The sequence below is a fragment of the Hemitrygon akajei genome, chromosome 24, assembly GCF_048418815.1.
Source record: "Hemitrygon akajei chromosome 24, sHemAka1.3, whole genome shotgun sequence".
Classification (NCBI taxonomy): Eukaryota; Metazoa; Chordata; class Chondrichthyes; order Myliobatiformes; family Dasyatidae; genus Hemitrygon; species Hemitrygon akajei.
The window spans coordinates 28138214-28151379 of record NC_133147.1 but is presented as its reverse complement, the minus strand read 5'-3'; the positions used below and the strand labels follow the sequence as shown (position 1 = coordinate 28151379).

Genomic DNA, 13166 nt, shown 5'->3' with positions numbered 1-13166 from the left:
AGTTAGACGAGAAGCTAGACTGGACTGCCAACACAGATGCCTTGTGCAGGAAGGCACAGAGTCGACTGTACTTCCTTAGAAGGTTGGCGTCATTCAATGTCTGTAGTGAGATGCTGAAGATGTTCTATAGGTCAGTTGTGGAGAGCGCCCTCTTCTTTGTGGTGGCGTGTTGGGGAGGAAGCATTAAGAAGAGGGACGCCTCACGTCTTAATAAGCTGGTAAGGAAGGCGGGCTCTGTCGTGGGCAAAGTACTGGAGAGTTTAATATCGGTAGCTGAGCGAAGGGTGCTGAGTAGGCTACGGTCAATTATGGAAAACTCTGAACATCCTCTACATAGCACCATCCAGAGACAGAGAAGCAGTTTCAGCGACAGGTTACTATCGATGCAATGCTCCTCAGACAGGATGAAGAGGTCAATACTCCCCAATGCCATTAGGCTTTACAATTCAACCGCCAGGACTTAAGAACTTTTTAAAAGCTATTATTAATGCTTTTTGAGATAGTGATTTAGATGCATATCATATTTTTTACTGAGTTAAGTATTGTATGTAATTAGTTTTGCTACAACAAGTGTATGGGACATTGGAAAAAAGTTGAATTTCCCCATGGGGATGAATAAAGTATCTATCTATCTATCTATCTATCTAACCCTTCTCTTGTCCGTCTTCATTCCAGCAACAAAGGCAACGTGCGTGGGAGCACTTCAGTCACTGCGCGGCCGTGCACCCACAGCTCACCTGCCTAAAGAAATGTCCCCCTTATCTCCCTTCTAAAGGGACGTGCTCCTCTTTTGAGGCTGTGCCCTCTGGTCCTCGACTCCCCCCAACTATCGAAAACATCCTCTCCGCGTCTGCTCTGCCCAGGCCTTTCAATGTTCAATATGTTTCAACACCCCCCCCCCCCCGTTCTTCTAAACTCCAGTGAGTACAGGCCCAGACCCATCAATGGTCCTCAAATGTTAACCCCTTCATTCCCGCGCACCTCCTCTGGACCAAGGCCAAAACATCCTTTCTCAGACAAACCCTGGGGAAAATCCACTTAAGAGGGGGAACAGAGACCCAGCTCCGTGTGACCCTGACCCCGTGCGACCCCTGCCCTCTGTGACCCCTGCCCTGCGTATCATTACAAAAAAAATTAACGATCGGTCACGCATGTATTGAAACACCGCACGAACCGTGAAGTGCACCATTTTGCGTCAATGACCAACACAGTGCGAGGGAGGGGGATGGCAGCCCGCGATTGTCACCACCATTCACCAATGGGCACGTCTCCGGACTGTGCGGGGGAAACGGGGGCTCCCGGAGGAAACCCACGCGGTCTCCTCAGTGGCGGCGGCGGGAATTGAACCTGGGTTGCCGGCGCTGCAAAGAGGTGCGCTAACCGTGTCGCCACATCCCGGCTCCGAGGGTTATATCGTTCCCCTGGTGTGTGGCCGGGAGCTAGAGAGGGCAGTGGAACTAAGGCAAATGCAGAGAAGCTTTAAGATGAGATTGGATGGTCTGGGTGTCTGGTAATATTACTGGGGATTGGATGTACTGGTGTGCCTGGGGTTGGGAGAGAGGCAGGGTGGTGCTGAGGGGTTTACAGACAGGGAGGGTACTATAGGGGGCTACAGATTTGGGGATGGGTGTGGGAACTGAGGGCAGTCTCAGAGACAGTGAGGATTGTAGGGGAGACGGGGTTACAGAGACAGGGTGGGCTATGGTGAAAGAAGGGGTTACAGAGACTGGGAGTGGTGTAGGGAGAGAGGGTTACAATGACGGGAAGGGGTGTTACGGAGAGGGGGGTAGGTACTGGAGGAGGTTACAGAGATGGGGAGGGGTGTAGGGAGAGGTTATGGAGACAGGGAGGGGTATGGGGAGGGGGTTACATTACATACAGGGAAGGGGTAACAGATATGAAGGTCCCTTCTCCAGGCACAGACCCAGTTTTATTCACCCTCGGTGTGGAAACTGTCAATGCCTCCCAAGCCTCACCCTTTCCTGAGCAGCCCGGTCTCCCTGAATGGTCCTAATGGTTGACTTTCTAAGACCACCCCACCCCAGGATCGTCCTGTGCATGGGAGCTGGGAAGAACAAGGTGATAGCCGTGGGGAAGGGCCACTGACCTTCCTTTTGCCCTCCACCCAACCTCTGTACCCCTTCCGAAAAGTACATTCCTTGGCCCACACTCTATTGCCTCGGAGGCCAGCCTTATCACCCCCATCATCTGAGAGGAGCGTCTGTGTCGCCAGTTGGCTGGGATTGTGGAATCTTCACCTCTGCCTGAACCTGCATTCCATTCCTCCAGCCCTGACACCCACTTCTGCGTCCGCCAGCAACCCCTCGTTCTCTCATCAGCCCTTCTTCCCTGCCTGTGGGCTGGGATGGACCCCAGCTAGCCAGGCATTCCAGCTCCCTCTCCCTCCCGCAGCATCCGCCCTCATCCTCCCGTCCGCCACTCAGCGAGGCACCTCATCACTGCCTTCCTGCGTGAACCTCACTTCCCCCCCAGAATCCAGAAGGTTTGGTCACTGAGATTCACAGTAAAGCTACTGCCTCTCAGTGCCAGAAATCCTGGTTCGATCCTGACAACTGTCTCTGTCTGTCTCTCTCCTCTCTGTATCTGCCTCTCCCCTCTCTGTATCTGTCTCTCCCTCACTTTCTGTATCTGTCTGTCTCTCTTTGTATCTGTATCTCCCACACTCTCTGTATCTGTCTCTCCCTCACTCTCAGTATCTGTCTGTCTCTCTTTGTATCTGTCTCTCCCTCACTCTCTGTATCTGTCTGTCTCTCTCTGTATCTGTCTCTCTCTCTCTCTGTATTTGTCTCTCCCTCACTCTCTGTATCTGTCTCTCACACAGCCTCTGTATCTGTCTGTCTCTCACTCTCTGTATCTGTCTGTGTCTCGCTAACTCGCTGTATCTGTCTCACACCTCTGTGTATCTGTCTGTCTGTATCTCTGTCTCTCACTCTCTCTCTGTATCTGTCTCTCCCTCACTCTCTGTATCTGTCTGTCTCTCACTCTTTGTATCTGTCTGTCTCTCTCTGTATCTGTCTGTCTCTCACTCTTTGTATCTGTCTGTCTCTCTCTGTATCTGTCTGTCTCTCTGTATCGGCCTCGCTCACTCTCTCTATCTGTCTCTCTCTGTATCTGTCTGTCTCCGTATCTGTCACTCTCTCGCTGTATCTGTCTCTAACTCACCCTCTGTATTTGTCTCTCACTCACTCTCTGTACGTGTCTCTCCTTCTGTATCTGTCTCTCTCTCTCTCTATATCTGTCTGTCTCTCACTATATATCTGTCTCTCTGTATCTGTCATTATCATCATCTTTATTCGGAATCTGACTGACTCTCTCTGTATCTGTCTGTCTCCCTCTGTATCTGTCTCTCCCTCACAATCTGTAACTGTCTCTCACTCTCTCGGTATCTGACTCTCCCTCACTCTCTGTATCTGTCTGTCTCTCTCTGTATCTGTCTCTCCCTCACTCTCTTTATCGGTCTGTCTCTCTCTGTATCTGTCTCTCCCTCACTCTCTGTATCTGTCTGTCTCTCTCTGTATCTGTCTCTCCCTCACTTTCTGTATCTGTCTGTCTCTCTTTGTATCTGTATCTCCCACACTCTCTGTATCTGTCTCTCCCTCACTCTCAGTATCTGTCTGTCTCTCTTTGTATCTGTCTCTCCCTCACTCTCTGTATCTGTCTGTCTCTCTCTGTATCTGTCTCTCTCTCTCTCTGTATTTGTCTCTCCCTCACTCTCTGTATCTGTCTCTCACACAGCCTCTGTATCTGTCTGTCTCTCACTCTCTGTATCTGTCTGTGTCTCGCTAACTCGCTGTATCTGTCTCACACCTCTGTGTATCTGTCTGTCTGTATCTCTGTCTCTCACTCTCTCTCTGTATCTGTCTCTCCCTCACTCTCTGTATCTGTCTGTCTCTCACTCTTTGTATCTGTCTGTCTCTCTCTGTATCTGTCTGTCTCTCACTCTTTGTATCTGTCTGTCTCTCTCTGTATCTGTCTGTCTCTCTGTATCGGCCTCGCTCACTCTCTCTATCTGTCTCTCTCTGTATCTGTCTGTCTCCGTATCTGTCACTCTCTCGCTGTATCTGTCTCTAACTCACCCTCTGTATTTGTCTCTCACTCACTCTCTGTACGTGTCTCTCCTTCTGTATCTGTCTCTCTCTCTCTCTATATCTGTCTGTCTCTCACTATATATCTGTCTCTCTGTATCTGTCATTATCATCATCTTTATTCGGAATCTGACTGACTCTCTCTGTATCTGTCTGTCTCCCTCTGTATCTGTCTCTCCCTCACAATCTGTAACTGTCTCTCACTCTCTCGGTATCTGACTCTCCCTCACTCTCTGTATCTGTCTGTCTCTCTCTGTATCTGTCTCTCCCTCACTCTCTTTATCGGTCTGTCTCTCTCTGTATCTGTCTCTCCCTCACTCTCTGTATCTGTCTGTCTCTCTCTGTATCTGTCTCTCCCTCACTCTCTTTATCAGTCTGTCTCTCTCTGTATCTGTCTCTCCCTCACTCTTTGTATATGTCTCTCGCTCTCTCTGTATCTGTCTGTCTCTCTTTGTATCTATCTCTCCCACACAATCTGTATCTGTCTCTCCCTGACTCTCTGTATCTGTCTCTCCCCCACTCTGTATCTGTCTGTCTCTCTCTGTATCTGTCTCTCCCTCACTCTCTTTATCAGTCTGTCTCTCTCTGTATCTGTCTCTCCCTCACTCTTTGTATATGTCTCTCGCTCTCTCTGTATCTGTCTGTCTCTCTTTGTATCTATCTCTCCCACACAATCTGTATCTGTCTCTCCCTGACTCTCTGTATCTGTCTCTCCCCCACTCTGTATCTGTCTGTCTCTCTCTGTATCTGTCTCTCCCTCACTCTCTTTATCGGTCTGTCTCTCTCTGTATCTGTCTCTCCCTCACTCTCTTTATCGGTCTGTCTCTCTCTGTATCTGTCTGTCTCTCTGTATCTGTCTCTCCCTCACAATCTGTATCTGTCTGTCTCTCTCTGTATCTGTCTCTCCCTCACTCTCTTTATCGGTCTGTCTCTCTCTGTATCTGTCTCTCCCTCACTCTCTTTATCGGTCTGTCTCTCTCTGTATCTGTCTCTCCCTCACTCTCTGTATCTGTCTGTCTCTCTCTGTATCTGTCTCTCCCTCACTCTCTTTATCAGTCTGTCTCTCTCTGTATCTGTCTCTCCCTCACTCTCTTTATCGGTCTGTCTCTCTCTGTATCTGTCTCTCCCTCACTCTCTTTATCGGTCTGTCTCTCTCTGTATCTGTCTGTCTCCCTCTGTATCTGTCTCTCCCTCACAATCTGTAACTGTCTCTCACTCTCTCGGTATCTGACTCTCCCTCACTCTCTGTATCTGTCTGTCTCTCTCTGTATCTGTCTCTCCCTCACTCTCTTTATCGGTCTGTCTCTCTCTGTATCTGTCTCTCCCTCACTCTCTGTATCTGTCTGTCTCTCTCTGTATCTGTCTCTCCCTCACTCTCTTTATCAGTCTGTCTCTCTCTGTATCTGTCTCTCCCTCACTCTTTGTATATGTCTCTCGCTCTCTCTGTATCTGTCTGTCTCTCTTTGTATCTATCTCTCCCACACAATCTGTATCTGTCTCTCCCTGACTCTCTGTATCTGTCTCTCCCCCACTCTGTATCTGTCTGTCTCTCTCTGTATCTGTCTCTCCCTCACTCTCTTTATCAGTCTGTCTCTCTCTGTATCTGTCTCTCCCTCACTCTTTGTATATGTCTCTCGCTCTCTCTGTATCTGTCTGTCTCTCTTTGTATCTATCTCTCCCACACAATCTGTATCTGTCTCTCCCTGACTCTCTGTATCTGTCTCTCCCCCACTCTGTATCTGTCTGTCTCTCTCTGTATCTGTCTCTCCCTCACTCTCTTTATCGGTCTGTCTCTCTCTGTATCTGTCTCTCCCTCACTCTCTTTATCGGTCTGTCTCTCTCTGTATCTGTCTGTCTCTCTGTATCTGTCTCTCCCTCACTCTCTTTATCGGTCTGTCTCTCTCTGTATCTGTCTCTCCCTCACTCTCTGTATCTATCTGTCTCTCTCTGTATCTGTCTCTCCCTCACTCTCTTTATCGGTCTGTCTCTCTCTGTATCTGTCTCTCCCTCACTCTTTGTATATGTCTCTCGCTCTCTCTGTATCTGTCTGTCTCTCTTTGTATCTATCTCTCCCACACAATCTGTATCTGTCTCTCCCTGACTCTCTGTATCTGTCTGTCCCTCACTTTCTGTATCTGTCTCTCCCTCACTCTCTTTATCTGTCTCTCCCTCACTCTCAGTATCTGTCTGTCTCTATGTCTATCCCCCACTCTGTATCTGTCTGTCTCTCTCTGTATCTGTCTATCCCTCACTCTCTGTATCTGTCTGTCTCTCTCTTTATCTGTCTGTCCCTCACTCTCAGTATCTGTCTGTCTCTATCTGTATCTGTCTCTCCCCCACTCTGTATCTGTCTGTCTCTCTCTCTGTATCTGTCTATCCCTCACTCTCTGTATCTGTCTGTCTCTCTCTTTATCTGTCTGTCCCTCACTCTCTGTATCTGTCTCTCTGTCTCTCCGTTTTTCCCAGAAATCCCAGTCAAATCCTGACACGCGCGTGTGCGTGTGTTTGTCTCTGTCTCTCTCTCTCCCCCTCTCCCCTCCCCCTAACTGTATCTCTCTCTCTCTCTCTCTCTCTCTCTCTCACACTCTTCACCTCTCGGTCCCTCTATCTGTTTGTCTGCCTGCCTGCCTATCTCTCTCACTCTCGCTGTGGAGTTTGCAAGCTCGTCCTCTGACATCCCAATATGCTTGTGGGTGTTAGGTACAATCACATGGGCGAGGGGTGGGGAGAGCTGGTTGGAACATGGGGAGAATGAATTGGATCAGTACAGGATTAGTGTAGATGTGCTAGCATGCACCCATTGGCTGAAGGGCCTTTTTCATACTGCCTCAAGTTCTCCCTGGTTGTCATTAAATGTAAGTTCAATTCAACAATAACACTGTGGCCGGGGAGTATGCACAAAGTCTCACCAACACTGCCCTGCAAACCCCCACCCCAGGCGCCCCATGGTCTGCCCTTGGCTGGTGGCAATGACTAGCACTGAGCCCACCAGAACCAGGTGAGATACAGGAATGTTCTCTCCACCCAAATGCCAGACGAAGGCCACCTCCCTCCAGAGGGGCGGTCACAACCTGCACCTACCAAACCCACTGCCCTGTCCTTTTTACTCTCCAGTCCTGCCGGAAGGTCTCGGCCCAAAACGTCGACTGTACTTTTTTCCAGAGATGCTGCCTGGCCTGCTGAGTTCCTCCAGCATTTTTGCTCGGATCTCCAGCATCTGCAGATTTTTCTCCTGTTGTGCCAAGTCCTCCAACCACACTGTAAATGTTATGAAAACAACTGGACCCGTTGGGGAGCAAGTCGCCACCCCCCCCCCCCCACCGATATCCCCACCCTTTTATCTACAAGCCATGTCAGGAGTGTGTTGCCCCTGGGTGGAGTTGTTCCATAGACTCCCCATTGTCTCTCCCCCATCTACAAGTCAGGAGTGTGAGGGACACTCGCCATGTCCCTGGATGGAGTTAGTCCATGCTCTCCACATCCGCCACATTACTTCTTCCCCCATCTACATCAGGAGTGTGAGTGTCACTCCCCACTGGCTTGGGTGGAGTTAGTCCATGCTCTCCACATCCGCCACATTACCCCTTCCCCCATCTACATCAGGAGTGTGAGTGTCACTCCCCACTGGCTTGGGTGGAGTTAGTCCATGCACTCCACATCCGCTGGATTTCCCTTTTCCCCATCTACATCAGGAGTGTGAGTGTCACTCCCCACTGGCTTGGGTGGAGTTAGTCCATGCATTCCACATCCGCCACATTACCCCTTCCCTCATCTACATCAGGAGTGTAAAGGTCACTCCCCACTGGCTTGGGTGGAGTTAGTCCATGCACTCCACATCTGCCACATTACCCCTTCCCCCATCTACATCAGGAGTGTGAGGGACACTCCCCACTGGCCTGGACTGAGTGTTGCCATCAACAATCCTCAGTGTGCCCAATCCAGGACAGTGGCTTGCTCAAACGGAACCCCACCCAACACTCCCTCCCTCCAGCACCAGCATACAGAGGCTGCCCTGTGCACCATGTTGAAAATGCGTCGCAGTTATTCACTCAGAATACACTGGCATTTACTCCGGAATCTCCCAACAAGGGGGAAAAGAAAAGGGAGAGAGACCATATCCCTCATCCCCAGCAAGGGTTCTTCCTCGTCCCCCACACTTCAAAGAACGTAGCAACACGTACATCGAAATGTACCCCGAAGAGCAACATTTCACATCAATATCAAGCACAGTCCGAGGATGTCACAACTCTTCTGGTGCCAACACACCATCCCATCACACACTCCCGGGGTCAGACACAGAGTGAAGCACCCTCCACACCGTCCCATCACACACTCCCGGGGTCAGACACAGAGTGAAGCACCCTCCACACTGTCCCATCACACACTCCCGGGGTCACACACAGAGTGAATCTCCCTCCACACCGTCCCATCACACACTCCCGGGGTCAGACACAGAGTGAAGCACCCTCCACACCGTCCCATCACACACTCCCGGGGTCAGACACAGAGTGAAGCACCCTCCACACCGTCCCATCACACATTCCCGGGGTCAGACACAGAGTGAAACTCCCTCCACACCGTCCCATCACACACTCCGGGGGTCGGACACAGAGTGAAACTCCCTCCGCACCGTCCCATCACACACTCCCAGGGTCAGACACAGAGTGAATCTCCCTCCACACCGTCCCATCACACACTCCCGGGGTCAGACACAGAGTGAAGCTCCCTCCACACCGTCCCATCACACACTAACGGGGTCAGACACAGAGTGAAACTCCCTCCACACCGTCCCATCACACACTCCCGGGGTCAGACACAGAGTGAAGCTCCCTCCACACCGTCCCATCACACACTAACGGGGTCAGACACAGAGTGAAACTCCCTCCACACCGTCCCATCACACACTCCCGGGGTCAGACACAGAGTGAAACTCCCTCCACACCGTCCCATCACACACTCCCGGGGTCAGACACAGAGTGAAACTCCCTCCACACCTTCCCATCACACACTCCCGGGGTCAGACACAGAGTGAATCTCCCTCCTCACCGTCCCATCACACACTCCCGGGGTCAGACACAGAGTGAATCTCCCTCCACACCGTCCCATCACACACTCCCGGGGTCAGACACAGAGTGAAACTCCCTCCGCACCGTCCCATCACACACTCCCGGGGTCAGACACAGAGTGAATCTCCCTCCTCACCGTCCCATCACACACTCCCGGGGTCAGACACAGAGTGAAACTCCCTCCGCACCGTCCCATCACACACACCCGGGGTCAGACACAGAGTGAATCTCCCTCCGCACCGTCCCATCACACACTCCCGGGGTCAGACACAGAGTGAAACTCCCTCCGCACCGTCCCATCACACACACCCGGGGTCAGACACAGAGTGAAGCTCCCTCTACACCGTCCCATCACACTCTCCCGGGTCAGATAGAGTGAAACCCCCTCCACACCGTCCCGTCACACGCTCCCGGGGTCAGACACAGAGTGAAACTCCCTCCACACCGTCCCATCACACACTCCCAGGGTCAGACACGGTGTGTATCTCCCTGCACTCCGTCCCATCACACACTCCCGGGGTCATACACAGAGTGAAACTCCCTCCACACCGTCCCATCACACACTCCCGGGGTCAGACACAGAGTGAAGCTCCCTCCACACTGTCCCATCACACACTCCCGGTGTCAGACACAGAGTGAAGCTCCCTCCACAGCGTCCCATCACACACTCCCGGGGTCAGACACAGAGTGAAGCTCCCTCCACACCGTCCCATCACACACTCCCGGGGTCAGACACAGAGTGAAGCTCCCTCCACACCGTCCCATCACACACTTCCGGGGTCAGACACAGAGTGAAGCTCCCTCCACACCGTCCCATCACACTCTCCCGGGTCAGATAGAGTGAAACCCCCTCCACACCGTCCCGTCACACGCTCCCGGGGTCAGACACAGAGTGAAACTCCCTCCACACCGTCCCATCACACACTCCCAGGGTCAGACACGGTGTGTATCTCCCTGCACTCCGTCCCATCACACACTCCCGGGGTCAGACACAGAGTGAAACTCCCTCCACACCGTCCCATCACACACTCCCGGGGTCAGACACAGAGTGAAGCTCCCTCCACACCGTCCCATCACACACTCCCGGGGTCAGACACAGAGTGAAGCTCCCTCCACACCGTCCCATCACACACTCCCGGGGTCAGACACAGAGTGAAGCTCCCTCCACACCGTCCCATCACACACTCCCGGGGTCAGACACAGAGTGAAGCTCCCTCCACAGCGTCCCATCACACACTCCCGGGGTCAGACACAGAGTGAAGCTCCCTCCACACCGTCCCATCACACACTCCCAGGGTCAGACACAAAGTAAAACTCCCTCCACACCATCCCATCACACACTCCCAGGGTCAGACACAGAGTGAAGCTCCCTCCACACCGTCCCATCACACACTCCTGGGGTCAGACACAGATCCGCCATCCGAGGGTCTTGGAAACGGGTGGCGGGAGGATCTCCCCCGGCAGACACCCTGGCAATGTTTAGAGGGTATGTTCGTGCCCGGGTAAATATTGAAAAAGAACACGCGCAGTCCATGGCGACGTTAGAGGAGTTTCGAGACCGTTGGGCTCCGCGGGGTGTAAATGCCATCGTGGATAGAGATGACAACATTTTGGTGTAATGTCTATTGTCTAGTTGTAGTGAAGTAATTGTGTTTGTCACTGTTTTGTATATATTTTATAGCACCGATATTTGTCATAAAGAATTTTGTAATAATAAAAAAAAGGGGTCAGACACAGAGTGAAGCTCCCTCTGCATTATCTCATCCACACACTCCATCCCATCACAGTGCAGTAGGAACGTAACGAACTGGGCACAAGCTAACTAATTCTTTTCTTCCCTCTCTCTAGAATCCTGGGATGAAGACTGCGGGCAACCGCCTGCTGGGCATGGCCGGTCTCCTGCTGGCCGTGTTGGCTCCCGGAGCGGCGTGTGCCAATATCCTGGTGGTGCCAGTGGACGGCAGTCACTGGATCAACATGCGGATCCTGATGCAGGAGCTCCACGCTCGCGGGCACTCCCTCAGCGTGCTGCACTCCTACTCCAGCTGGTACATCCAGGAAGACCCCACCCTGTACCGCTCCATCATTGTGCGCACCACAGAGAAGCTGGGCATTGTTGAGGACAGGGAGATGCTCTCCAACCTGGTGCTGGAGACCTTGGAAGTCTTCCGGGACGGCTACACCCTCCTGGCCTTCCTGCGCAATAACCGCAACCTCCACCACATGCTCACCCAGACTCACGAGATTGTACAAAGCTTCATCCGGCAGCTGTTCGAGGACCAGCAGCTGATGGCCAAAATAAAGGAGGCTGGCTTCCAGCTGGTTCTCGCTGACTCGCTGTTCCCCACTGGTGCCATTCTCGCCTGGCACCTGGGCCTCCCTCTGGTCTACAATGCCCGCTGGGTCACCAGCGGTGACTGCCACCAGCTGCTGGCCCCCTCGCCCACCTCCTACGTGCCAGTGGTGGGAAGTCGTCTGTCTGACAGCATGACCTTCAGCCAGCGCCTGTTCAACACCGTCCTGTACTTCGTGAGCACCACCTTCTTGGGCGTCATGGTGGAGAGCGGCTACGAGGAGATCTGCCAGCAGTACCTGGGGCCGGGCACCAGCCTGCGGCAAGTGACGCTGGCCGCCGAAGTGTGGCTGATGCGGGTGGACTTTGTGCTGGAGTTCCCGCGGCCCACTGTCCCCAACATGGTCTACGTGGGCGGCTTCCAGTGCCAGCCGGCCCAGCCCCTCCCTGCCAAGCTGGAGGAGTTCGTGCAGGGTGCCGGTGAGCCCGGTGTGGTGCTGGTCTCGCTGGGGACTCTGGTGACCCATCCCCCCGACTGGCTCGCTGAGACCATGGCAACGGCCTTCAGCCGGCTGCCCCAGCGGGTAATCTGGCGCCACCAGGGTGCCCGGCCCCGTGGGCTGGGCAATAACACCCTTGTTGTTGAATGGCTGCCCCAGAACGACCTGCTGGGCCACCCCAAGGTCGTGGCCTTCGTCACCCACGGGGGCACTAATGGCCTGTACGAGGCCATCTACCACGGGGTGCCGGTGGTGGGGCTGCCCCTCATCTTCGACCAGTTCGACAACATGGCCCGTCTGAAGGCCCGGGGGGCCGCGCGGGGTGCTGGACGTCCCTAACCTGCAGGCCGACGAGCTGGAGGCCGCTGTGCGGGACGTGGTGGAGGGCCCGGGCCTCTCGTACCGCCGCCACATGCGTCACCTCTCCGCCCTGCACCGCGACCAGCAGCAGACGCCGCTGCAGCGCGCCATCTTCTGGGTGGAGTTCGTGCTGCGGCACGGCGGCACGTCCCACCTGCGGCACGCTGGCCTCGACCTGCCCTGGCACGTCTACCACGGACTGGACGTGGTGGCGTTCCTGGGCGGGCTGGCCGCCGGCGGGCTCCTCTTGTCCATCCTGCTGATCAAACGGCTCTGCAGGGCCCTGAGAAGAGGCAAGTGGAAACAGGAGTGAGTTAAGAATGAGGGTGGAGAATCATGTGAGGGGTAGCCACATAGAACAGCCTACAGTATGGGGCAGCTGAGAAGAGCACTGCTAGCTCTCAAGGGACTGAGATAAAGGGGGGGGGGTGGATAGACTTGGATTTTGTCCTTTAACGTATAGGAAAATGTCGGGTGACCATACAAAAGTGTATAAATTTATCGTGGGGGGGTTGGCATGGAGATGGTGAATGGCCTCAGGGGGTAGGAGACTGATGGGTGACTATACTAAAACATCAAGGAATCAACCTTTACACGTATGGTGGATTCTGGTTAATTGGGACACTTCGGGACCAGTGCATTTTGGCTGGCCGAATTAGCCAAAGTTTCATGGAAATAGTCAAGAATGTATTAAGCAGGACAAACTGAGTATCAAATTATGTATTTAAATATGGAAGGAATGAAAACACCACCAATACTACTACAGCACTGTGTATTAGTTCCTAATAGTTCTCAGTGAAGAAATTCATCCAATGTACTCAATAAAAGGTGTAGACACCTA

The 13166-nt window shown here is 53.1% G+C and overlaps 1 protein-coding gene across 1 annotated transcript in view; it reads left to right on the top strand.

The window, feature by feature from the left end:
* Nucleotides 1–13166, top strand: part of LOC140715991 (UDP-glucuronosyltransferase 2C1-like) — a 151149-nt gene extending 137983 nt beyond the window's left edge. Inside the window, 2 exon segments of the mRNA XM_073028619.1 lie at nt 11021–12286; nt 12288–13166. Of these exon segments, the coding sequence (XP_072884720.1) occupies nt 11021–12286; nt 12288–12638 (1617 nt within the window). The 3' untranslated portion in view covers nt 12639–13166.